General features: G+C 36.9%; 8 protein-coding genes across 9 annotated transcripts; 4 read left to right on the top strand and 4 right to left on the bottom strand.

Annotated features, from left to right (window-relative positions):
• The first annotated feature begins 473 nt into the window (after positions 1–473).
• On the top strand, positions 474–3,066 carry LOC124433303. Its single transcript, XM_046983063.1, is given in 3 exon segments — positions 474–1,260; positions 1,263–1,399; positions 1,442–3,066. Coding segments are annotated over 3 exon segments (2,160 nt in total). The 3' UTR covers positions 2,678–3,066.
• A 240-nt stretch (positions 3,067–3,306) lies between these two features.
• LOC124449289 (glycine-rich domain-containing protein 1-like) lies at positions 3,307–5,568 on the top strand. The gene is made up of 3 exons (XM_047000227.1): positions 3,307–3,493; positions 4,202–4,991; positions 5,103–5,568. Exons 2-3 carry the CDS (start codon positions 4,211–4,213, stop codon positions 5,282–5,284), a joined length of 963 nt encoding a protein of 320 aa, XP_046856183.1. The 5' UTR covers positions 3,307–3,493; positions 4,202–4,210; the 3' UTR covers positions 5,285–5,568.
• Positions 5,474–7,606, top strand: LOC124449300. The gene has a single exon (XM_047000237.1). The coding sequence runs from the start codon at positions 5,635–5,637 to the stop codon at positions 6,271–6,273; it is 639 nt and encodes a 212-aa protein (XP_046856193.1). The 5' UTR covers positions 5,474–5,634; the 3' UTR covers positions 6,274–7,606.
• Positions 6,666–7,789, bottom strand: LOC124433302 (transmembrane protein 26-like; the record flags this gene model as incomplete). The annotated part of the gene is made up of 2 exons (XM_046983062.1): positions 6,666–7,451; positions 7,664–7,789. Coding segments are annotated over 2 exons (912 nt in total), but the record flags the coding sequence as incomplete, so codon positions are not given.
• A 1,076-nt stretch (positions 7,790–8,865) lies between these two features.
• Positions 8,866–12,796, bottom strand: LOC124449280 (electron transfer flavoprotein subunit alpha, mitochondrial-like). The gene is made up of 13 exons (XM_047000216.1): positions 12,391–12,796; positions 12,079–12,246; positions 11,874–11,955; positions 11,715–11,797; positions 11,518–11,617; positions 11,248–11,358; positions 11,062–11,166; positions 10,902–10,970; positions 10,647–10,729; positions 10,497–10,562; positions 9,624–9,669; positions 9,499–9,533; positions 8,866–9,415 (listed from the first exon to the last, which is right to left on the bottom strand). The coding sequence occupies exons 1-13, from the start codon at positions 12,430–12,432 to the stop codon at positions 9,386–9,388; spliced, it is 1,020 nt and encodes a 339-aa protein (XP_046856172.1). The 5' UTR covers positions 12,433–12,796; the 3' UTR covers positions 8,866–9,385.
• A 212-nt stretch (positions 12,797–13,008) lies between these two features.
• LOC124433524 (kelch-like protein 20) lies at positions 13,009–15,072 on the bottom strand. Its single transcript, XM_046983304.1, is given in 2 exon segments — positions 13,009–13,565; positions 13,568–15,072. Coding segments are annotated over 2 exon segments (1,665 nt in total). The 5' UTR covers positions 14,880–15,072; the 3' UTR covers positions 13,009–13,212.
• Positions 15,073–15,120: 48 nt separating this feature from the next.
• LOC124433526 (WD repeat-containing protein 41-like) lies at positions 15,121–21,418 on the top strand. Its single transcript, XM_046983306.1, is given in 17 exon segments — positions 15,121–15,232; positions 15,651–15,731; positions 16,168–16,280; positions 16,606–16,654; positions 16,800–16,934; positions 17,020–17,082; positions 17,834–17,884; positions 17,887–17,947; positions 18,045–18,113; positions 18,190–18,291; positions 18,482–18,630; positions 18,729–18,853; positions 19,049–19,122; positions 19,894–19,930; positions 20,064–20,139; positions 20,782–20,850; positions 21,022–21,418. Coding segments are annotated over 16 exon segments (1,290 nt in total). The 5' UTR covers positions 15,121–15,232; positions 15,651–15,674; the 3' UTR covers positions 21,082–21,418.
• On the bottom strand, positions 21,333–25,456 carry LOC124433523 (polyunsaturated fatty acid 5-lipoxygenase-like). Of its 2 annotated transcripts, XM_046983303.1 has the most exons (11): positions 24,735–24,967; positions 24,522–24,631; positions 24,077–24,450; positions 23,778–23,937; positions 23,431–23,546; positions 23,151–23,355; positions 22,663–23,024; positions 22,461–22,567; positions 22,292–22,376; positions 21,927–22,142; positions 21,333–21,858 (listed from the first exon to the last, which is right to left on the bottom strand). In XM_046983303.1, exons 3-11 carry the CDS (start codon positions 24,272–24,274, stop codon positions 21,625–21,627), a joined length of 1,683 nt encoding a protein of 560 aa, XP_046839259.1. In that variant the 5' UTR covers positions 24,275–24,450; positions 24,522–24,631; positions 24,735–24,967; the 3' UTR covers positions 21,333–21,624. The 2 variants fall into 2 exon arrangements, with proteins under 2 accessions (XP_046839259.1, XP_046839258.1); XM_046983302.1 differs by having other exon boundaries at positions 24,077–24,631; positions 24,735–25,456.
• Positions 25,457–25,523: the final 67 nt, after the last annotated feature.

The raw sequence follows: 25,523 nt of genomic DNA, 5'->3' as shown, positions 1-25,523 counted from the left end.
CACTGCATAACTTAAAGCATTCCAGTTGGCTCTCCTACTTTGCAAATATGTGGCACTCTTTGCTTTTCGTACTGTTGGTCAGTTGGGGCTATTTATAAGTGGTTTTGTGGTATGAACAGAGCAAATTAGCTACTTTATTTGAAAATGAATGCGGGAGTTAGTGAGTAAATGAACAACATTAAATGGGAAATACCCAGCATTAATTGCACTTATCAATTTATCAATGGAAGCCATGAAATAACAAGATTAATTCATAAAACTTTTTTATTAGGATAGTTGTACTGAAATAGTTATTCTCTCATTGTTCTCGGGCACTTGGCATTTGCTATAAAAGTCATAGACGATGAAATTGAGTGAACAACTTTACTCCTTTCTTAGCTTTGCATTCACATTAAAAATATTCCGTCTTTTTATTTTGGTGATCTCAAAGAGCGACGAACTTACAGGTTTATTTTTATTACAGGCTTAGTTTTATGAGTGATTTAAAAGATATAGTTCAATTACCACTATGCTCTATTAGTTTGTCCACGCGTTCTACACACTTCTTATCAAACATTTATGAATATATTTTTCTCCGCGTTTGTAGTTATGTCCGTACAAAGATCAAAATTCCAATCAGTGTTGAACTAGCAGATTGCGCCGCTCATCTTTGGGAGTTCTTAAGATTGGTCGATGATCATCCGTGGTTATATGAAGGATTGCACGTTCACAATGCTGTACGACGATACGAGCTGTTTTGGCTTCCAATGGTTGCCAAAGCTGACCCGCGCATTCCACTTGCACCTCCCCTCGACATTAAATGGATTTGGTATGTGCATATGATATCACCGTATGCCTACAATCGTGATTGCCTGCATAAATTTGGGAGGGTGATTCCACATCAGATATTGTCGACAAAGGAACGTAACATTGGGCTTAACCGCGCGAGAGAGATGTGGACCAGAGCGTTTCCTAATGAGCAGTTTAGTTTGGATCTTGCAGGACCACCCAACATCACCAACACCTTTGTATCCAAGTTCTCCTATGATCTCTTTTCAGCTGCATTGCGACAAAGGTTCTTCAACTATCAAGTGACTCTTAACCATTTCCGTGATTCCAAGTTCCTCGAGAAAGCTATAAAACGCTATCGTGAATTCCTCTGTGCCAAACTAGAAGAGCCTGGTTTGAATCTGAAAGAGTGCTACGATGTTCAACTAGTATGGCATTCTCATTTAGTGCATCCTATTCAATACAGGGACGACACTCGTAAAGTCTTCGGGAGATGCTCAGTCATTACGATACCCAACCCCAACAGACGATTGCTGGAGGACCACCCGTAGAAGATAGCAAAGTAAAAGCCCCGATCCCGGGGCAATGTACCGTGGAGAGTATGTCATTTGTACCCGAGAGCAGATATTGCTGACTCAACAATTGGAGAAGTTAATATTGAAAGTGAAATTAGCAAAGGAAAATTTTCTCGCTAATTTTTCAATTCCTCCTTATTGAAGTCACGTATCATGATGCTCGCTCCATGTTGGATGAAGCTTCCCTCCCTCTCATTGGTGTGTGGCAGTTACGTCAACAACGCAACGCAAGGAAAGGGTCTGAAAAGTATGACGTCAAGGTGGTGCATTCCTTGGCACCGATTCTGTCTGCTGTAGAAGTTTCGCATCCTAAAGGTTTTCTTGTTGCGACATCTCATACCATTGCTGGTAAACAGATCCCTATGAAAAACCAATTAAATGACTCCTCGGGCAACACATGCTCTTACTCACCAGAGGCTGGCGAACGTGCCATGCTCATTCACAGTCAGAAAGATTGGGGTGTAGTTGTTGGACGTTGGGTGGGTGACAGTGAAACAGGTGATTTGGAAATATCGTTCTTTAATGTGGAAAAAAGCTCTTGGCAAACGGTAAATCGATCAAGCAGCTCGCAGCCCGAGTTTGCCGAATATGAAATCACGATAACTGATGAAGAGAAATCAGTGTTTATAAATCTGGCCACATGCGAAGTGACAGTGCCCTACACTGACGTTGCAACGTTTCTACCAGAGATCGTGGCTCTGGCCTACTCCATTGGCGTGCTCTACATGTTATGCCGTAAACGCTCGCAAGAGTTCTATCCTGTTGATCCATTTCATTCTAGTAGCACGAAGTTGATACAGCCATGTCCGCTGAGCAAGGAAAATCGAGCATCTCGTGCAGAGAAGCGTGATGGCATTTTCACGAGCAGTTCCAGTGGCAAGAAATCCACGTGGCTCAACCGTGATCCTCATGTATCCAATATACTTCTCGCCACTGGTCGGAATTGCCCGTGGACTCCTAGCAACAGCTTTTTGAAATATTATCACGAGTTTGTGCCAGATGTGTATGATGACATTTTGAAAAACACAACAAACGATGATATCGCAATTGCTGATGCAAAACTTGAAACGAACTATCTTTTGAAGTACCTAGGGATAACTGGGATGAAGACAGGTGCTCAAGGAACAAAGAAAGAATCACGTAAGGATAGAGATGCACCCAAACAGGCAGAAGAAAAGCACCAACGTGAAACCAGCAATAGTCACAGTGAGGCAAATGGTGTAACAGCTCTTGAGGAGACACGTGATCCTTCATATGAAGAAATTGATCATAGAGATCATCATGACAAACACAAGGTTATTCGTGATGATGATAGTGTTAGTGTATTTATATGAACAATGACAGCAATATTTCTTGTACTTCATGTCTTTTTACGAATGAAATGTCACGCTATATGATATTGCTAGAGTGCTTTCACTGACGTCATGCCCACCCGCAAGAAGCTTCAATGATGACATTTTACTCTTATCGGGCCTTGAGTTTTTACTTAATTAATTAAACTCGTTTCTTTATTTAGTTCATACCAAAAGAAAATAAAGTTAGTATTTTTAGTTTTCAAAAAATCATACGTCTGCGATAATTTAAATACGTTCATTACACTAAGAATATCAAGAATGTAAATTTGAATAATACTAAACCTACAGTTCCTTCACAAGTATTGTCAATTTACATTAAATTATTGTCCTAGAAGCTTCTAATTCGTGTAATTAAAATCTGAATATTATCTTCTTGATCCATCGCCTTTCTCTCCCCATATTTATCGTTAAGTTCAGCGCTACCTTCCTTTAATATGTTTGATTATTAATCTACTTACGACAAGGAACTTTTCATATCTCATCTGATATCGTTGTTGGTCTACTACAATGGCTTTACGATTAATTGAAAAACGCTAGAGCATTTAATGATGCGTTTAGCTTATGAGAATGCTTTGTGAGGTTGTATGCAAATGAGCGTCAAAGAAATCTTTAATGAAAGCTTCCTACGCAGAACTTGTTGCTTTTTATTCGTAAACATAACTAAGAAAAGCAAGCAATGATTCGAGCAATGACTCGAAATTGAAGTTTCTCAAATCAATATCCACCATCTTAGCTATCTCTAGGTCTGTTCAGGAAACTTATCGTTACTTTCAAGAGTACTCTACGATACTGAAGGTAGACAGTAGAAATCTTTACTTTTAGGCTTTTTGGGCTTAATGTCTGTTACAGTGATACTATTTATTATGTCTGCTAAAGACAATCACAATACATTTCAATGTGTTTTGTCTATATGTTTTGATTATCGCATAGTTCTCTGTAAGTGCCATTCCAAGCATCCTTTGTATCCCAAATATAATAAACAATTCTATTTCATCGATACGATGACGCGATTTTCGTTTTAATTTAAAGTTACGACTGTTTATATGAACTTATGAAGTATTGACTTGTTCCGCGAGTACATTGGCTTATAAAGGTTTTCATGGCAAGTGTATGGAGTCGATATGGATTTTGAAATTTTTTAATATTTCTTTTATAAGCCAGACATAATTTCTTATTCGTATACACACGCGTAAATGAATTTCGTCGATTCATCTTCATTGATTTCGTTAGCGAATTGATGATAGTTTCCTTGTGATGCCATCCTGCTGAATGCATTGTAAAGGATTTGTTAATTTTCTTCCAAAACTACTCAATGAAGAGAACCAGCTGAAGTCTTCCTCGGCACTTCGCACATGTTAAAATTTAGAGGTTAGAAATTAAAAAACCTGGGTTGAACGCTCTTTAATAAAGCAATTAAATGGTATTGTTGGTCACGATTCACGAAATACAACAAATTACAAAACCTCAGCTTGGCTATGTAAAAACGTTTTTTCTAATTTTTAGACCAAGGCAATGTTCACATTAAGGAAATCATCCACGAACCTTGTAAACCTTGTTGAAGCCTCCATAGTCCATCTCGATTTTATGAAGAGTATTCATGATATGGAAAAACTTTATCGAGGTCAATTTCTTGCCAATGCTGTCAGACGTTATGAAAATCTTTGGCTACCTATGATAGCGAGTGTCGGTGAAGATTCTTCTCAAATGGCCGCCCCATTGGATATCGAGTGGGTTTGGTACCTACACATGCTCTCGCCCCATGCCTATGAGAACGACTGTCAGAGACTGGTGTCCAAGTTTATAGATCACAAGTGCCAGACAAATGAACAGAAAAAAATGGCACTAGAGAAATCGCGTTGCATCTGGGAAAGACTTTATCCCCAGGAGCCATTTATTGCTGACTCGGAAAAATTTTCCCAGGATTCAACTGTGCAGTCGTCAAAGCTTTCGTGTGATCTCTACCGAGAGGCAATGAATGAAAAAATGTTTTATTACCAGTTGTCTATGCCACATTACACCGATCAAAAATTTCTTTTAAACGCAGTAAAACGCTACCGGAAATTTTTAAACCTTCATTCAAGCGGTTCGAATGAATTTTTTTGCCCAACATGTGATATAAAACTGATTTGGCACGTGCATAAGGCGCACCCACGGATTTACCGTAAGGAATGTGGTAGCCTCGTTCTTTATCAGGATATTAAATCTCATGGTGAAAATGGACTGGTTGTCTCTACGGTAGCAATCACAGAGGAGCGCTGGTTCATGACATATGGAGATACGTACTTACTTGCAGGTATTTCTTTGTGTTTAGCTTTCTTTCCTATCAGAGATCAAGCTTTAAATAATCATTGAATATAGATGGCCTTGTTTATAGTTATAAGTGTTTCATATATTCCTTTTGCAGGCACCACGTATCGCCGGGAACCACCACAATCACAGGGTGCTCCGTGTGCAGGAGCTTGGAATGATCTTTCTGCGCCTATTTACTCTTTAAAACTGATTAAAGTTGCCGTTTGTAACTTCCTGAAGACATTACGTACATATTATCCATCAGTGAGAACTGCGATACAGTGGAGCACATTGTAACTACGGTAACTGGTACGTCATCAGAAGCACGTCATGATGGCTTCGTAACATTTGCACTGTCCGCTACAAGTGCAGAGGCTCCAATTGTGCTCAGTGTTAAACTGACTCTTGCTGATACAAAGCAATTCAAAACAATCCCTTTGTTATTTTTTCCGGATTCTTTAGAAGCTGTTCTAAAAGAAAAGGACGACACTCGTGCCAAGGTCTCTAGGCGCGACTTTGAAATTCTTCCTATTCATAGTGACACCCCTGGAAAAGTTTCACTGATCTTTCAAGTTTTACCACCCAACAGGACTGGTAGTTACAGTTTGCATGTGCACAAATACGAGCATGTACTTGAAGTAGCGGACATGGCCGCTGGTGTAACTTCTCCGCGGTCTGTAGCCTCAACGTTTAGGAAAATGGGACCTTGCTTCGTGACGTTGTATGGTATCAAATCATACAGCGCAAACGACGTGTTCCGATGCAGAGTAGTCGAGCCAACATCACCTTCACTGGTAACCGTAGAAATTTCCAATGTAGCTGGTGATGTAATTGCTTCTAGTCATTCCATGTTTCAAACCGAATTGCCAACAAAGAAACAGGTTGCCAAACGTCTAAAAGGATTTCCCTACACTAAGACGTATTATGACCTCAAACTTTTGATACGCGGTCGTAATGACTGGGCTATATGTTATGGTCGTGTTTCGGGAAACTCCAAGGTCAAGTTGTGGCTTTACCTTCTCAAGACTCGAAAACGAGTAGAGATCGAACAACCTTCGAAAACGTCGTATAAAATCAAGCTGTATAACGTCAAGGACTACATAGAAGTAGATACGTCGTCGAGGGATATAACTATCCCGAGAGATGTGGATGACGTACCAGAAATTTTAGCTTTGTGTTTCTCGCTTCGAACTCTCATACAATTCAAGTGTGAGGAGGAAGTTTCATATGTTATTGAGGCTTCTCGTCAGCGAAGACTTTCAAAATATTCAACTATCGGGAGATGATTGTTTAATTTGTTTCTGTTTCATTCCTTTCCAGTCTACTCGTGAACACAATTCATTTGATTGTATGAAAGTTTACTTATGTACCCATGTTACATGTGAAAATTAAGTTAATGTTAAAATTCAATTATAATCATGATACTACGGGCAATATAATAAGATAGGCTTTTCAGTCGCTAAAAATAAAATACTATTACAAAACTCAAATAATTTTAAAGTATGAGTCAGTTGACAAAAACTGACTCACATAACCGACGTCTTTCATGACTCAAACGACGATCAGCAACAACATTTTCGCCAGTGAAAGAGAGCTAAGGAGAGGAGAAAGACAATTGTCCGAGCTCTCAAGTTTCTATCATGGCTTCTTTGTTCAATTGTTCTGTCCTTTCCCTTTTCTAGCTATCAAAAGAGCTATTTTTACTCAGCCTAGCTCTGTCTTTTTCCGGAGAAATCTTATTTCTTATTAATGAATGCGGTATGGCAATCTGTATGTTACTAAATCTCGCTTGGATTTGAATTCTGTTGTCGGGAGATGGGTCATGGATCACACTGTCTTTGCAATGACAAAACAACACACATAGTCTGTACACCTCGAGGACGAAAAATAGTCCATTCTTGACAGTAAGAAAAACTATCATGTAACCAAATGTCTTATAATAAGATACAATAAACAATCTCATGGTAAGATAAGGCGCATCCTGCAGTACTAAGCCGACCATGATGCTAGCGAATTCACCGAAAGCAGGTTTGACGTTTTCGTCCGTGTCAAACTCTCTTTCGTAAATGTTCAAAGACATTCGTTTTACGATGTAAGATGGGAGTGAAGACAAACGGGCAAACGTCGGTTCCCGTTTTGGTTTTGGCTCTTCACCAGAGATAAGCTTATCGAAAGCAACCGTAGTATTTAACGGAAACTGTAGTAGACTCCAGGACCAAAGGCTGAGGACGATGGTGATCATCATTCGATCATAGCTTACGTCACTGATATTGATGATATCAAAGAATTCGATGATATCTGCTGCAGACGCCATATTGATCAGTAACAACTGGGAAAGTTCATCCCGGGTTAGTTTTCCCTTGGGCATCAACCATCGACCGAAGATCATCACCAACAAGATGGTTTGTTCCATCACATCAGTGATATTCTCGTACCAGATCTCATCTGAACGAACTGTGGTGCCCTGGAAGGAAAAACAAGTAAACTGAATTTTCAGCCATTGTATTCATGGGCTACACCACTTCTTTACTATATGCGATTACATGAAGTAAATTGTCACGACTGTCCTGGTTGCAAAATGAATTTGATGAAAGGATATTAAAATGTTTTCAATTTTAACTGTGCATTGTTTAATCCATGCGTCATTTCTTCATAAAATCAGCACTTCAATCTTACTTTTTTGTTTCTTGAGTGGATCCGCTTATCCAAGAGAGCATACTCCAAAATACATGTGCATGGAACTACTGTGACTAAATGTAAAAGTAAACTTGGACAGATCCTATAATAAATAAGAGAACGACATTATTGGACTGGACTGCTTCATTCATAAAATGTCGAGGGACACTGTAAGCAAATAGTTAAATATTTCTCTCTTCCTTGTTTCATAGAAAAGTTGGCAACTTAAATTTAACAAAAATATACCATTTGTATTCCTTGTTTTTGCGATAGCCTAGTGTAAATATAGATTCGAGGATCAAAGGCAACAACATGGCGACCAGCCACCAGTACGTTTTATTTTGTTTTATATCCACCACGAGATAAATAGCGAAGATTGCATGTCCTAGAAGGAATGCTCTAGCCAAGATAGATTTTACGAAAACAGCCAGAACCATTTTTTATCTAACATACGTAGGTACAATCAGAATGAAGACATGATTTGATGTATGTGAAATATTGTTCGTTAGATCAAAAACCTGATGTCTACACCAATTTTGTTTGTTTTCTTTGGAACTAGAAGTGTTATGGGTGCGTAGAATGAAGAAAAGCTTAATGAATCCTTATTTTAATTAAGAAATGAAAACATCTGCTTGGGAAAACTGTTTATTTTACTATGCACTTCCATTCAAAATCACTGTAACCTAAACCTTTTCAGGGCGTTTTTTCAAAGGTGCGTCCGCCGGTCGACTTCAAACTCTACTAGCCAAAAGAATCCTTGAATGTTTTTCCACAATTTTCAATTCAAGACATTTTATGCAAACTGACATTTTTGATGCGAAAAATTTGATGTCTAGTTATGCATTAAATGTTTACCGAGCGTGTTAAAACTAATATTGAGAAGTGCAAAAGGATATGAAAGAAATATAATGCATAATTACAATGTGACGTTATAATGTGTGTTCAAGGTTATTATTGTGTAGGAACCGTTAATGCTGTCACCGACACATCAAATTCATCAATTTGGCATATTTTATAAGCATTGAAACCATTCGATAAATAAATAAAAAGAGTTGTTATATTTTGTATAAACATATATAAAATTTCGCTCTACTTTTGAATTGAGCACTCTTTTTATTCACAGTTAACGATTTGAGAAAGAAGAAATTATATATATATATACATACAAACACGTGAAAATGATTAAAGCTGGTTTATAAAGATTTTTCTTCGAAGGTTTTAATAAATTAACCGTTAATGAATAACCACAAGAAGTGACAAGTTTAGTTTTATGAAATATTCATGAAATCTGACTACACGCAAAAAAAACACGGCAAACTTTTAACATATTGGAAAAATTACTGTCTTCACTTTAAAATTAAACGTAGAACATGAATGGAACATTATTATAGAACGTAGAACAGACATTGACATAACAAATGTTGTGTATGTAAGGCTATGCAGAGATTCTGTTTGCTTATTGTGTGTGAGATTAATGCAGGAAGGTGCCATCTTACACAAAATGTTAAACACATGAGCGCAGATTTGTTAAATTAATAATTTTACAACAAATAGTTAAAAATTGTCAATCCACGTTTTTAGTCAATCCTAACCCCAGACGATTCTTAGTTGTCGCAATCTCTACTTTTTTATCATACGAAACACTTAGCTAACAGTTTAATAAAAATACATCTTAGTTCAATTTTGCTTTCTATTCTTATAGAGAGCATTAAAGTGGTTTTCTTATAACTTCTCTGATAACTCAGGAACAGCCTATATAACATACGTGGGAAACTATAAGGAAGCACAAGACATTTGAAAGCAAAACTCGAAAGCTTCACTTTCATGTAACTTACCTTAAATAGATCTGCAACAAGTCCATAGTCGGAAACTGAAAGGCAAATGATAAAGTTTGATTCTTTATTTCTGGCGATCTACGATGCAAAACAATATAGTAAATGACTGGACAAAATGATTTTACCTTGAAAAATAGGCGCCTCTGGATCTTTGTTGATTGCTACAATAACCTAAAGTAAATGTTTACCAAAATGCTTAAGTACATTGTATTCGTACGCAGTTACAAAAGAAGTGAAAACTTGGCTTTATGAAATTTTAGTGTGTTTACCTTACTATAGTTTATGTAACTTACCATCTTTTATGTACCTCACTATCTTTTATGTACCTCACTATCTTTTATGTACCTTACTATTATGTACCCTACTATCTTTTACGTCTCGTTATATTTTTCATTATACACATAACTATCGTTCGTATACTTTACAAACGTTTATGTAAAATGGTTGCAAAAACCTGGGAAGACAAGATGTACCACCGTGAGAAAGGTTTTCATCTAACGAGGTTTGAGAGAAAAATTCAGAATTGAATTACATGCATGTACTGTACCAAAGCTACATGATTCATGCAGCTAATGTAAGAGAAGTGACGTCGTTTTTAAAAAACACGATACTATCTTTCATTTACCTTACTATCTTTCATTTACCTTACTATCTTTCATTTACCCCTTCTATTTACCTTATTGACATTTCATTATTATTATTTAATTATCTTTATTATCTTTCATTTATTTACATTCTTTCATTTATTTATTTATCTTTCTATCTTAATCTTTCATTTATCTTTCATTTACCTTACTATCTTCTTTCATTTCTTACTATCTTTCATTTATCTTCATTTTTACTATCTTTCATTTACCTTACTATCTTATTTATCTCTTCATTTATCTTTACTATCTTTCATTTACCTTATCTTTCATTTATCTTTACTATCTTTCATTTACCTTACTATCTTTCATTTACCTTACTATCTTTCATTTACCTTACTATCTTTCATTTACCTTACTATCTTTCATGCCAGCCAAATGTTGAATGGCACCAGATATTCCCACAGCAATATACAACTCCTATACAAAATAACAAAAAAACATTGCCTTTAAAATGGCATGGCCAAAAATAAATAAACACCAAAGATACGCATTTCTACACACAGGAGCAACCATTTTTCCAGTCTGTCCAATCTGCATGTCGTTTGGAACAAAGCCAGCATCAACAGCAGCACGAGAAGCACCAACTGAAACAAAGACTTCATGTTATCTGCACAAAGGCAATTAACAACACAATTCCAAACCAGTAACATTCTCACAACCTAGCAATGTTCTAATAGCAAGGTTGTAAAATACTGAAATTCCCACAATTATCAATAATTTTATTTCTTCTATGTACATAGTAATTTTCAAATATACCTGCAGCATTAAGTTTGTCCGCTAAGTCATAAAGAAGTTGAAAATTTTCACCATTTTTCATACCACGACCTGAAAAGTTTTCACATACAATGCTCACTTGCTATTGAATATGTAAACTATCTCATAAACTACACAAACTGTCATTCTGTGTAAGATGTACCTCCAGATATAACAACACCAGCACTTGTCAGCTCTGGTCTATCACTCTTACTAAGTTCTTGATTTATGAATTCAGAATGAGCATTCACTTTTTCTGCATCTGGAGCTAAATGTATGTATGTACCATAAAGTATGGGTAAAAGATGCACATCAATCAGGCTGGGAGCATATTATTCACAAGACCCACCATTCTCCTGTGCAGCACCACTGCCATCAAGAGATGCAGGCTCAAAAGCTGTAGCTCGAACAGTGAAAACTTTGACCTTGTCATTTGATTTAATTGTTGTCACAGCATTACCTGAAGGTATGACCAAGAAAAACATCACAATCCGATGCAAAAAGTGCTTAATGGTCAGTTGAAAACATTGAAAACTTATCCAACTGAAGTCAATATAAATGATAAAAATTGGTCAGGACACATTGTTTTGAAGAGTTTCTAAATATTTTTTTAATGTACCAGCATAAATCAATCTGACGAATGTGTCTTCGGAGTGTACAGCAGTGATATCGGAGATTGGTGAAACATCAAGCAGAGCAGCCACTCTTGGAAGGATATTCTTAACATGAAAAGCAAAGATGAGTCTACGAGCTATTATATTGTTGAGAAAACATTGATCTGACTGAAAAAGTAACAAAAAACATTATAATATTGACCTTTCCAAAGGCACTTGAAGCAGCAGCAATGTGTGTAAAACCAAACTGTTGTTGTGAAGCAAAAATCAAAGGAGCCATGACCTCTGATGAAAAGGTACATAAATAAATTATCTTCTTCGACATTGAAGATCAATTGTTTTCTATAACTGAATAACCAACCTGCGAGAAATCCTCCATAAGCTTCATCTTCTGCAACAAGTATTTTATTTATTCCACCAACTTTACCTAATTCTTGAATGGCCTGAATCAACCAATAGATTGATTTAGTAAAATGAAATGAATGATTCTGAATATTCATGTCTGAGGCAATATTCCATGCTTCAAAGTGCAGTCAAGAAAAATTTCAACCAAAGCAGTTACATACCGGTGCACATTTTGATCCAGCAACAAGGCAACTCACATCGTCTCCAACTTTTTTTGCTGCTGTAATAGCATTCAGAGTTGCAGGCAATAAAGACTCATTATTGTGTTCAGCAACAACCAAAGTGGAAGCATTTCTTGCTAGCTTAGCATGTCGTGTAAAAAATATACTCTAAAAAATCAAAACAAGCTGATTCACAACGAAAGCTGTCAGTTAATACTGCTAATATGAACAAATTGCACAATAAATTACATAATGGCAAAGGTACTGCTATAGAAGTAAAAAAATAGAAGTAAAAAAAAACTATGCCCTAACCCTTTGCCCGAAAGTTCTTGAGAGACGTTGTAAATTAATCATCTTCAAGAAGATCCTCAACTAAATACCAGGTTTTTAAATGTTTTTTAATCAACTTTTCACAGGATTTATTGTTATAGTGTATTTTCGTTGTCAAACGTCGACAAGATACGTCATAAGTGTAAAGGTTACATTTACTTACATGAAGTAGAGCATTTTATATAAAGTTGGGACGTCAATTGTCAATTTTTTTTCAAAATTTGAAGAGCTCAAAAATAATGTTCAGTCGTTTCATATGAGGTATTAACGTGTAAAGCCTAATTCGTTTGCTCATTACAAATATTAGCCAATAATTATTCGTAGAAGCAACGCTATCAAGTATCACTGTCACAAGAATAAATCTCCATTTTTTTGTTTTGTAAAACGAGAACTTAATTCTCTTTTTCTAAAAACTTCAAGAATGTGCTAGTGAACACAATGTGACAGGTTTGTTAGCATATTCAATTGAAAAGTATAATGAATCTGCAAATATCCGAGGGAAGGGATGTAGGCAAGGCTTTTTGGCAGCAAACGGTCCAGAAATGGAACTTTTCCTTTTCGTCTCCTTTTCGCTGCTTGCAGTAGAAACAAAAACGAGTGTCCAGTTTTTTTATGTTTTAATAGGAATATTATATTAATAACTCTGTTAATTTACAATATTGTTGATAAATATAAAAAAGCTCCAAATCCATAAATACTGTGGCATGATAGTTGCTCCAATTAATAGAGCAAAGATCAATTTCATGGATGGTTCATCAACCGATACTGGCATAGCCATACATACATATAGCCATGAATTTTAGCTTATATAGGTCTTAAGGCTATGCATCCAAAGTTGCATTGTGAGTTTACAGAACCGACAATTTTCCATTGGTTTTTCTTTTTATCATAAAACTCAATGGTGTTTACAACACGACCACCAACCACATATATATTATTGTTTACAACAGCTACTCCCAAACAACGCCGGCCTTCATTCATTGGTGTGACATTTTGTATCCACTTATCACGCAGTGGATCATATACCTCCACTGAATTGGCCCATAACTCCTTGGAATCTGAGCCACCGATAGCATATAGGAGATTATTTACAACAGCAACACCCAAACTCCATCTTTGCACACCCATACTTGAGATAAATTGCCATTGGTTGATCAAGGATCATATCTTTCAGCTGTGTTAAGAGGTGACCACAAATGGTCCAAACCACCAACAGCGTATATCTTGCCTCCCATAACGGCTACGCCAGGGTAGTATCTTGCACATTGCATTGACGGCAGGTCAGTCCATGAACAAATCTCGGGATTGAATACCTTAGCACACATGCTGCTGTGACCTCCTACAACATAAATTAAGCCATTATGCTGACATACACCAGCCCATTTACATTGAACATCAGGGCCATTGGCTATTGTCATCCAACAGTTTAATACTGGATCAAACTTTCCCACTTTATTTCGACTGACGGTAAAAATCTCCTCATCCACAACAACCACACGGAAATAATCCTCTTTTGCAACAGTTGCTATGGTCATTCCAGATACACTTGTCCATTGCAGTGTATTCACATTGAAGCATTGCACTGTGCTCATTTTCTGACCATTCGACCATCCACCAATCACATAAATATCCTCAGATGCCAGTCGTGGTCTGAGACGTGGGTTTTTATCATAAATTGGAGGTCTTGCAGTGGAATTGTAGCGTATGGCCTCTCTCACCAATTGCCTACAGAGAGTATAGTTCTGGCAGAATTCTTTCACTTGCACATTATGCATAATATCAGCAATGCTCATGAGGGGAAAGCGTATATGTTGAAGTATATCTGTTACAATGGTACAACGACTGGAGAAATCATACTTCAACCATTGCCAAACTGCATTCACTACTTCGCACTCATCCTTTACTTTTAGAAGATCATCACGAACTAACATCTCGAGCTCATCCGGTGGTAGCTTTAAGAATTCGTCTTCTTTTACAACACTGCCAAAATGCCAGAGAGTGAAGCGCCAAGCTTGCTTGTATAAGAAATTGAGAGAGTACGTCTGTGCGATTGTCTTTAATCCGAGACAGTTGCCTGGCGTTATATTTCGTCTGAGCAACTTTTCACATTCCTCAATGATATACTCCAAGTGAAGAAGACAAGCGATGTTCAAGATTGCTTCAACTTCTCCAAGCTCAATAGTCAATTCCGATGTGTAAAAAAAATCGATTATTTTCATTAATGCGAACGTGTCGACATCTCGCAGAATCACTCGTGGTTGAATTGCTTCAACAAACCCCGATAAAAACATAGCTCGGAAATAAGGTGAACAAGCGGCAAGGATAGCGCGATGTGTTGGGATCTCACAGCCATTCACAAGTAATATAATATCACATAGCTCTCTTTGCCGACGCATCTGGTTCAAGATTCGTAGCGTCTCTTTCGCCAAACTTTCCTCATTTATTAAAACGCTCGTTGTTTCCAATGACATATTAACCGAACGAATCTCTTCTATTCCTATTTCTCCTTAGCTAGTTCAAAATTGAGATATTTTGTGGCATGTCGCTGTCCTTTCCTGTTGCTTTTGCAGTTGTTGTTTTTATATATATTTAAATGTTTTCTGCTCCTGCGCAGAGCAACCTTTCTAATTGTTTTAATTTAACAACGAGTTCTTTTCCGGAAACAGCAATACGCACGTTTTTTAGTTTACACCTAGGAACACTCCTGTTCTTCCTCGTTTCAAAGAAGTTAGTTGATCCGCAAGACCTCCGCTGGCAAATGTCAACGCCGAGTTTTCATCTCAGAGGGAATCTTCTTTAGAACGCTTGAAATTGCCTTTATAAGGTAAAGGCATGGCGCACTCCATTTAGTACGAACTGATAACGAAAGTCCGTCTACATTATTTGAGGGAAATTGAACACTGACGCATGATGACAGACTTATTGCGTGAGACGCAACGTGTTGCGTGCTTTTTCCTGAAATCAAATATCAAGGAAGACAATTTCAATTGTGCCTGTCTTAACGTGTTTGACAATTTCCTCTCTTCTAGTGAAGTGTGAAATGAACAATAAAAAGCAAACAGCGAGGGTCATATTAACGTGATGATATCTTGCATGCATTCTTTGTCTATTAATGGGTGCTTGACCTCAGTAGGTTATTCATATCACTATCGCAACGTAATTATTTCCATGTAGCCATTTTTTCTATTGACCAATGGTTCCCACCGTGGAGGAAATGTAACTGCTAGTATTTATTACTCTAGTTGCCATTCATTTCATTATGAAACATGCTCAAGCGATTCTTTTTTAACAAGTGGAATAGTACATCAAAACTTGCCAAAGAGGTATAAAAGATACTCAAGTTTATTTATAGTTCCTTCCCTTGTGATCACATGTATGTCTCTACCTGTTCAGTCACGTTCTATTGTGTAACACGTGATTGTGATAAAGGGCATATGAAATATTTTATACATGTGTGAATAAGCTGTATTGCTGCATCGTAAACAGCTATGAGTGCTATGTTAAGAAGACTTGGTTCTATTTCTTTAACAAGTCTTAAAAATGTACTGCATTATTAACTTCAGGGAAATTTTATAGTTCCATTGCATAATATACAGTTTCACATGGAATACAAAATTCCAAAAACAGATTGTAAATTGCAATTTATTTTGGAACAAATATTTGTATAATGAGCCACAAGAAGGCCTTTGCCATAGGCTTTTTTCCAGTCATTCGCTCAATGTGTTCTTTCAATAACTCTTGCTTCCCTTCATTGTTTAGACAGATGCTCCTTTGATCGCCGATGATCAATCATTGAATCCTTTCAACGAGATTTGTATTCTTACTGGACATGAAGATATCATTAACATAATTAAAGTTATTGACGAGACCAGGTATTGCATGAGAAGATTGGTGTTTCCGTATTATTCAGAAAATGTGGACTTTTCTTGTTTCAACTTCAAAATGAAAGTAATTTTTGCATGAGCATTTTTGACCTTGTGTTGACACCTTGTGTTTGTGTATTTAATTTAGTATGTAGTGATTAGTTTCAGTTAATGCTTGTCAAATACTGTAATTGAGCTGTGTGGTGATTATTTTCCAATTCTGTATTAAATAGTCACTTGCATTTTCATTGGGTAATGAACCTATTTTGTGATTACATATTTTATATAGATATTGCTGCTCATTTAATGAATTTATCTTTTTTTGTTTATTAAGATTGGCATCATCTGCTGATGACAACTTGGTCATCATATGGGATTTTGAGGTAGGTAGTTATGTATGCAATAAGGCTTGTTGATTCAACTGACTTTGATGGTAGGCTTGTTGATTTAACTGACTTTGATGGTAGGCTTGTTGATTCAACTGACTTTAATGGTAGGCTTTATTAAAAATGTCTCTCTGGGTTTTAGAATGGAGATCTTCTACATAGACTTCATGGTCACACTAGACCTGTGACATCAATGTTGGTCCACCAGAGGAAAGAGTTGAATTCTCTAGAATCATCTTCGGTTTTGTATACGGCATCATCGGATAAATCAATTAGAATATCTTTGCAAAGTGTGTTTCAGTTTCTCTTTGTTATTGTAAGCATTGATTTATACTTGCATTTGCTTCTTAACTCATATACATATCTGGGATTCTAATGATGGGATATGTATGAATGTCATTGATGGGCTTTCTAGTGCAGTAAAGGTAAGTTGCAATTATTATATTTGCGAACAACTGTGATTCGTAATGTTCCTTGGACTTCCCTTGCAAAAATTATCCCAAACGTCCCCTAGACTCTCCCTTCTTCATGCACATAACGTATTTCTTACGTCAACCAAACTCTCCTGCCTTCATTGGCTAAACTATCTCTTACGTCAACCAATCTCTCCTGCCTTCATTGGCTAAACTATCTCTTACGTCAACCAGACTCTCCTGCCTTCATTGGCTAAACTATCTCTTACGTCAACCAATCTCTCCTGCCTTCATTGGCTAAACTATCTCTTACGTCAACCAGACTCTCCTGCCTTCATTGGCTAAACTATCTCTTACGTCAACCAATCTCTCCTGCCTTCATTGGCTAAACTATCTCTTACGTCAACCAGACTCTCCTGCCTTCATTGGCTAAACTATCTCTTACGTCAACCAGACTCTCCTGCCTTCATTGTCTAAACTATCTCTTACGTCAACCAGACTCTCCTGCCTTCATTGGCTAAATTATGCCAAACGTCCCCTGGACTCTCCCTCTTTGATTTACAAAAACTATCCCGACCGTCCCTTCGACTCTCCCTCGTTCATTAGCAAAAACTATCCTTACCCTACCCTAGACTCTCCTTTCTTCATAAACAAGCACTATCTGTAATGCCCCGTAGACTCTTGTATCCATTGTGATCCTTTTTATATACTTGGATATCATCACTGTGATTCTTGACGTGTGTTAATTTATTGATATTTTTAGTGCTTGGTGAGTTTAAATCGTGAGGAGTTTACGTTTTCTCTGGCGGAAGAGATATTTGTGCCTGGAATATTAAAGGCAAACTCTTATGCGAGGAAAAATTGCTTCAATATGATTGTAGGTTTCTGTTTTCATTTCTCATAATCTTGTGAACTGTTGTCCTTTTTTTTCTTAAATGATACGAAATGTAAATGGTTATTTTTAACATTCATAGCCGACATTCACGGCATTCTGCCTATAAAGAACAATAAACTTGTGCTGGCGTTCAATCATCCATCACTTGGTATGATGGTCGGAAGTTTTCGCCATGTTAAACCGTATTCCCTACGCTATAATCTAACATCTTCTCTATGTTTTAGTCGTGTACACTTTAACAGAGGTTTTGCGAACGAAATCTTTAAAGTTTCATTCGTTACTTCGACCTCATGAAAATGATGTAAGATGCCTTCGTGGTATTTCAGGTAATTAAGAAGCAAGAGTTTGCGTTATCTTTCTTTTTAGTTCATATATATAAGAGAAGTAAATGAAAGATTCTAAAATGCACCTTAGAAATACGTATTATAATGTCCAACGTTTTCTTGTAGTTCAGTCTAAAAACTTTCACGCTGTGATTTCATGTTGATATTTAAACTATCTTGTTTGTCTATTTAGACGACAGTTTTGTCTCTGGGTCGTTGGATGGAGAAATCATCGTATGGTCTAGTCTATCTCTGCAACCAATGAAGCGTGTCAATAACCAACGCGAGTTTAATTATTTGCAAAATTACGACATGGTGCAGCATTTGTTTGTTCTTGACTTGGTAAGTCGAAGATTTCTATTGATATGCAGTCGCGTTTACGAATACAAAATCCTTTTTCTTTTGAAAAACATTGCCTCGGTCCTTTCATTGTGATCTAGCGATTTGTCTTTGCTGCTATCGGATCGGGCTTTTTCGTATACGACGCCTTGTCAGGGAAATGTGTGGCTCAAAGACTAATGTGTCATCACTCTAAAATATCATATATTGAACTATTGAAGCCCAGGTAATCATTTTAAAACCATTCCCTTGATTGGGCTGGCTGAAAGAAATTCGTTTGGAAATTAATAACCTAAAACATTGTTCCAGAGATATTTTGAATTTAACTTTGAGTTTCTATAAAATATTTTGACGCACATTCGATCGATCACTGATTTCCACCAATCTCTGTGTATATTTCATCGATGATTTCGTACATTAGACACATGTTGGTCACGTGTTCTGAAGATGGTACCGTACGATTGTGGGGATCACAAGAAAAACGATTTCCTTCAGGTGTGTGCTCTTGTTAAATGTTCGTATTCGAGACCGGTTTATGTTTGTAAATGTAGATCGTCCAGGTTGGTATAGTCCTGAGAAGGACTGTTTTTGTTGTTGTTGACTGACGTTTCGACAACCTTAGCGGTAGTCATCTTCAGAGTCAAAATAGGATACTCCCGGCTCAAACCATTTACTTTATTAAGACCGGTTTATCTCGTTAATGTTTTGAAATAACCGTGACTGTTTTTGATGCTACGATTTATAATGGAATCTCGAACAAGGGCTTATGTAAGGAGTTTCTCTGAGATGAAATGAGATGATAAGGAAAAAATATTATCTAAACATTCTGGTCGAGTGAACTATGTAATTTTGAGGTGCAAGAGTATTTCAGAATTAAGATAAACTACCTATTTTTTTGTCAATTCACCCCCTGTTCAATTATAGACGATACAGTTGAAATTATCAGTGCGTATGTAGTTTGATGGAGACGGGAAATTCAAAGCCCATATATTGTAGGACGTCTTTAAACGTTTTTATGTTTATGTCTTTGTTGTTTCAATTCGTCGATATTTTCTATGAAACGAGAAACTCTTTCATGGAAATCATCTAGAAATGATTCATGAAATGTGACGTTATCTCTGACATTATCACAGAAACTTTGATGGTGTCAAAGTGTTAACAAAACAGCGATTGCACGGAAAGCCAGAAATATTTCATGACCGAAGATGTGTTTTTTTGTGCAGTTTAAAATAAAAACATTGAGACCTTTTTATTGCGTATTTTTAGACGAGTTTTCCTCCATTGAACATTTCCTCGGCAAAAGGTACGTAGCTATCACGCGGCATATTTTGGTATATTGATCCACGTATTTCGTTGATGTAGTTTTTTCAACATTTATATTGTGATCGTAAGTAATAATCTCATATTCTCTGGGATTATTTTTGCTTACATTGCAGTTTGAGCGAGATCACAAGCGTCATTACCGAACCTCAACTGTTGGGCGAGTGTCTTGGCCATTCTGGTGCCGTGAGGGTATGTCGTGTTTTTCATCACATTTTCATTACAACTCTTGCTCAACAATGATCTTGAGAAATGTGAAATGTTTCAATTCTTTATTTGCCATTTTCTCTACGGTAATGTAGGCGGATACTAAAATCGTGATAAATACAATAAAAAATGAGAAATTCATCGATAAGTTGCCTTAATAAAACGAGAAACTTATCCAGGTTCATCCACATAACCCCCCTCCCTTCTCACCACCACGACAACCACCACTACAACCAGCACCACGACAACCACCACCACAACCAGCGCCACGACAACCACCACGAGAACCACCACCACGACAACAACCACCACGACCACCACCACGACCACCACCACCACAACCACCACCACCACCATTGGCCCTAACTTGTTATGGAGGGTGTATGGCTCTCCATGAAAGTGGCATTAAATAAACAAAAATTGGCTAACTTTTTGGCTTTGCCAAAAAATATAAATTAATAACATTTGAATTTCTAAAGCTATATGATAAGAAAGAAAATTAACTTGAAGACTTCATTCAACTAACTTATAGATAGAAATGTGAAGCATGCCATGGCAAGCGTTCTTTCTTCTTCTAGCTTTTATTAACACATCATAACATTGGGTCACATTGTATATATATTATAGATGTTGGCAGATTTTGGAGTAGACGGTTTTGCGTCTTGTGCTAGTGATGGCAATATAATATTGTGGAAGGTACTGTAATTTAATTAACCATTATCAATTTGAATTCTTACGTACGCCGCAAAATTTTCCGTACCTTGTGAGATAGCCGTTTACACGTTTGGCGCAGTTTATATATCTCTGAGTTCCTAAATGACTCTGTTTTAAGTTACAATTAAAATTTAACACTGAATTTTTTGTCAGGATGGATGGCGTGAGCGTGAGAGAAGATTTGAGCTGGCTACCAGTCTCTTGTTTTCTTGAAGGAACACGGTACGCCATGATTAAGGTAGCACACATTCTTTTTTATTTTCAGAATGTAAATGGTTGTTTTGCACTAGGAAACGTTAAATTCCGATAAGGTCACGATTAAAATGTTTGAAACATTTTCAAGATTTTATTGATTAGTGGGAGAAACAATTTCGCACAATTTCCGCCGATTTTTAAATAGAAAAGTAATCATTACAGATAAATCATGATTGATGGTCAAAATTGACATATGAATGAACAAGTACTTTTCGGTAAACAAACATTGTAATGTTGAATTTGTATATATTTTTTGTTCAAATAGAGCAAAATTGAATTTACTTTAACACATAAATACTCTCAAAAGCTTCACGAGATGCGAAACAAACAAACACGTGTTTAGTAACTATTTACACGTTTTTTTATTACTAACACGCACGATCAAAACTTAAACCTCTAACATAAACTTATCCAACAAATCTGAGGAAACGACAAAAAGTTTTTTGTATCCATAAATAACGATGTCAAACATTGTGTAGTCCTCAGCTATAACGCGTTCAGTTAAGTATGTATGGAATTTGGAATCCAGCCAGGCTTGAGATAAGGGTACGTAAGATGACTTGCACTGTATCTCTTCTCGTTTCGTTCATCTATGATGTCTCTCACCCTGGTCATTAAGATGTGATGGTGTTTCTTTACAATTTCTCCTGCCTCTTTATCCAGCATTTGTGCTCCATAGTCGAGGAGTTGATCAAATCTCAGAGATCCTAAACCCATTGACACAACGGCTTGCACCTACATGAAGTAGTTAACAAACCACTAACATAACGAAACTTCTGAATATTTATTCAAGTAGCACTTACTGTGGACACGTTACTGTTAGGAAGTGTATTGAAAGAAAACTCGTTTGTTTTGCTTCGTGCATCATCGTAAAGCTTCGACGGCATGTTTGGTACGAAGGCACCGTAGTAGGCGATTGGATAATTGACGGCATTGTGTTGTACGGGTAGCCACAGGATGCGAGTTAATGTCTTAATTAGTTCATACTTAGATTGTAACATCGATGGGAAGCCTTTTAACTGTAAAACAGAACATTTTGAAGAGGTCGAATTACATCGATGTGTACCCTATACCACATAATAAGCTATGCATGTACACCATTTCTCATACTTATCCCGCCAAGCACTCTCCATGAGTGAATCATTTTGACCATTTTTTGAAAACTTACCTTTCCCATTCCCTTTTCGGACAACTCCGTTGTAAACGCTCTTAGTTCGAAATCTCTACGAACATCGTTGTTATTGTAATAATACCTATAGTCAAATACATCATTACAAAAATCTAAGTTAGCAACGGTAATTTTCTACGTGTGCTGTGCTTGCCTAATCCTCACTTACAGAGAAACATATTCTCGTACATAACTGTGAAGTTGTTTCCAAATAAGGTAACCATCATCTCTGTAAGGATAATATGGTAGCTTTACGGGATCATCTACACCACGGCTCTACAAACACATAAGAATGAAGTGCATAAATAATCTTACAATTTTATCTTTATGATGATGTGGTAGCTTATATCAATACCTCATAACAGACTCACCTTAATATTTTCCCAGAAATCATTATCTTTCCAAGAATAATTTTGATACGCTCTATTTAAGAGCTCAATGCTTCCCAGATGTCCCATGGAGAAGAGAGTATGCATATAGCCATGTGGTTGGATCAACTTTGCAAAGCCATTAGCATTAGTTGCGATTAGACCTCGACAGTGCCATTTTAGCATTTCGTTCAAAGGATGTTGTCGGGAGATGGTACGTTTGAGTATCACACAAATTGGCTGTAATATCGTGTGGGTTTTTAGTAAGTGTTCAACCATTTCTACGTATGAAAAGTCCGCTAGTTGAAAGAGATATTTGGCCAGTAACCATCGTTTGCCATCATGAGGTGTATACACGGGCGAATCTGTACAAGATTACGATAATCTAATGTATGGCATGGATTGTCTTCCTGATAGGTGATTTAGATCAATTGGAATTATATAATCGCATCGATTGTTATTGTTGAGTATATGTGAACATATATTCGTACCTGAATGGCAATCTGTTTGTATTGCTACCGGCTTTAGTTCATAAGAGTCCTTTCCAGGCCTCTTTACAGAAACAAAGATTGCAATTGGACTAGTGGCGTTCTTCAATCGTCTTCTTTCAGTTCTTTTCTCCGTGATGTCATCAACATTAGGTAAGTCGTCAAGATACGGATAGTGAATGGCAAACAACGACTTCTCACGTGCCATCTGAATGAAGGATGAACAAAAACTCGTCTTTTTGGCAACTTATATGTAAACGTCACGTCGTCTATCACTTATTACCTTATATAAAGTTGTTGGTCTTCCGACTACATTGGATACAGTACGATTCCAATTATAATTTCGATTTAGTCTTTCTGTCAACCTCAAGCCAACCCTTGGCAAAGCTGAGAAGTAATCTAAAACAGAAGTGTTACACGAGTTTTTCCTCCTATGCATTTTCCTATTGTACAAAGGTCCTATGGTTCTTATAAATCTCTGCGATGAAATATATTTAAGTGAGTTGTATAGTAAATAAATAAGTCAGTATATGATTAAGTAAAATGTGTATATCGCAGAATTTCATGGAAAAAGAAACCACTCTTGATCATCTTTTTGTTGCCAGGCGTTTATACTTGTCATATTTCTACCTATGTCAGCAGTGACGCGTTCTAAGGACATTGGATTAAGGGCTGCAAGTCTTTCTTCAACAAATACTTGGTCATCATGCCATGTTTGACAGCGTATGATATCTTTCCATTTTTCAACCAATGAAGGATAGCGAAAATAGTCCAAATATTTGCCATCTTTCTGTATAGGAAAGCGTGAGATGCATTCGTTAAATAAGATTCGCCACAACTTGCTATAGATAAGCATAGACTTAGGTGATGACCCTCGACTATTCTAACTATAATGGGTTGTTAAAGCAATCTTTTTCATCCATGCTTACCGTAAAGATTGTCCTCACAAGCTGTAATAAACGTTGAAAATCGTCTATTGATTTAAATTCCTTCACCAAAGAATTGCCTGGTTTCATTCTTTCTGCCAACATCTTCAAGGACTTTGTCTGAAGATAGGTATATATCACTAACCATGGATAATCCACTGGATCATTCCATGACAAAGCTGCTGCTTGCTTGAAAGTCATGTTGAGTAAAGGAAACAAGAACAAATTTTGAAGATCCCTGCCGAGATTGGGGTCACCTTGAGCAACGCTTGGAGGTATCTGAAGGCTGTATACATTCTTGTTCTTCTCCAGGCCTTTTTGTCGAGTTGCAACACATCTTGATGGTGTGTATAAAGGCAGAGAGAGGCATGGCGCTTCTTGAAAGGGAAAGTAAAGCTCTGCAAATGATGAAATGAATCTATGAACAAGGTCAATCATCGTGACTTACTAGTTAAGCAACCAAACACAGCGATGTAATCTTTCCATCCAGGACAACAGCCAATTTTGCTGACGCGTGTGATACAAGATACAGGGACGTAGGATATTTCAGTCTTGATTCTGAAGGGAAATTTTAGTTGAACAACAAATAGCGTCAAAGGATGCTCAACTTTATATACAATACAAGTAATTTATCTTTGTGAAAGACCTGGTCGCTACTCACATTTGTTTTTCGCACTTGATAAAGAGTCCTTGATCTATGCCACAATCTTTGACCAAAGTCTTTCTCGATTTTGATATATGACGTTGTAACTTTACGTGGGTTTTCTCAAATCCAACGATGCAAACATTTCGCCCTTTTTCTGGTGCTTTTCGCAAGATGTATACGCTAAAAACGGATGGAGAGGTACTACACAATGAAAAGTTATGCTCACTAAGTTTGGCATTCAACTTACCCTTTAGTCAGATGAATAAATACAAATGTTATTATTGTTCTCAGTACTTTCATCGTGACGTGCAAATAACTCACTTATCGAAAAGATAAGTGCTCGAATGACTTGATCGAGTGATTGTTCGTAGATCTATATGCGAAGCTGCCCACGTATGGTTATCTGTCATTAAACAGTCGAGTCGCTTTACTCCTAATGAAATATCTGCATGGATTATTTATATAAGACGTTGAATGTTCACTATGGCAATAATTTAACTTAAAAATGAGGATTAATAACGTTGATTGCTCATTGTATTGACACTGCAACATCAAACTGAATCGTTTTATCGAGAGTGATTGTAATTAGAACAAAAGAGATTAATAAAATTGCACGTAAAATATCACAAATATCAGCTGTTGCTTCTTAACTAGCCAAATTAGATCATCTCATTAAGGTTTTAAGTGTTTCCTCATCAACGTCAATGTGATTCAAGCCATCGTAGGAGATCACCCTTTTTATTTTATGGGTTTTTAGCATACCTTTCCTTTAAATCTTGGCAGATAGAAATCCTGACAATCAGT

The sequence above is a fragment of the Xenia sp. Carnegie-2017 genome, unplaced genomic scaffold, assembly GCF_021976095.1.
Source record: "Xenia sp. Carnegie-2017 unplaced genomic scaffold, XeniaSp_v1 HiC_scaffold_13, whole genome shotgun sequence".
Lineage (NCBI taxonomy): Eukaryota > Metazoa > Cnidaria > Anthozoa > Malacalcyonacea > Xeniidae > Xenia > Xenia sp. Carnegie-2017.
Note: the sequence above shows the minus strand (reverse complement) of the source record. Positions and strands in the feature narration are given on the sequence as shown.

Bases quoted from the DNA above. Each gene is read 5' to 3' on its own strand.
- LOC124449289 (XM_047000227.1), top strand. From the start codon at position 4,211: ATGTTCACATTAAGGAAATCATCCACGAACCTTGTAAACCTTGTTGAA. The intron at 4,992-5,102 runs GTATTTCTTTGT...TTCCTTTTGCAG, and splicing joins AGATACGTACTTACTTGCAG to GCACCACGTATCGCCGGGAA.
- LOC124449300 (XM_047000237.1), top strand. From the start codon at position 5,635: ATGGCCGCTGGTGTAACTTCTCCGCGGTCTGTAGCCTCAACGTTTAGG.
- LOC124449280 (XM_047000216.1), bottom strand. From the start codon at position 12,432: ATGATTAATTTACAACGTCTCTCAAGAACTTTCGGGCAAAGG. The intron at 11,956-12,078 runs GTATGTAACTGC...TGGTTGATTCAG, and splicing joins CTGGATCAAAATGTGCACCG to GCCATTCAAGAATTAGGTAA. The intron at 9,670-10,496 runs GTAAATGAAAGA...CATTTACTTTAG, and splicing joins CTGGCATGAAAGATAGTAAG to GTTATTGTAGCAATCAACAA.
- LOC124433523 (XM_046983302.1), bottom strand. From the start codon at position 24,511: ATGATTGACCTTGTTCATAGATTCATTTCATCATTTGCAGAGCTTTAC. The intron at 23,938-24,076 runs GTAAGCATGGAT...TTTCCTATACAG, and splicing joins TTGTGAGGACAATCTTTACG to AAAGATGGCAAATATTTGGA. The intron at 23,547-23,777 runs GTAGAAATATGA...CTTCTGTTTTAG, and splicing joins ACGCGTCACTGCTGACATAG to ATTACTTCTCAGCTTTGCCA.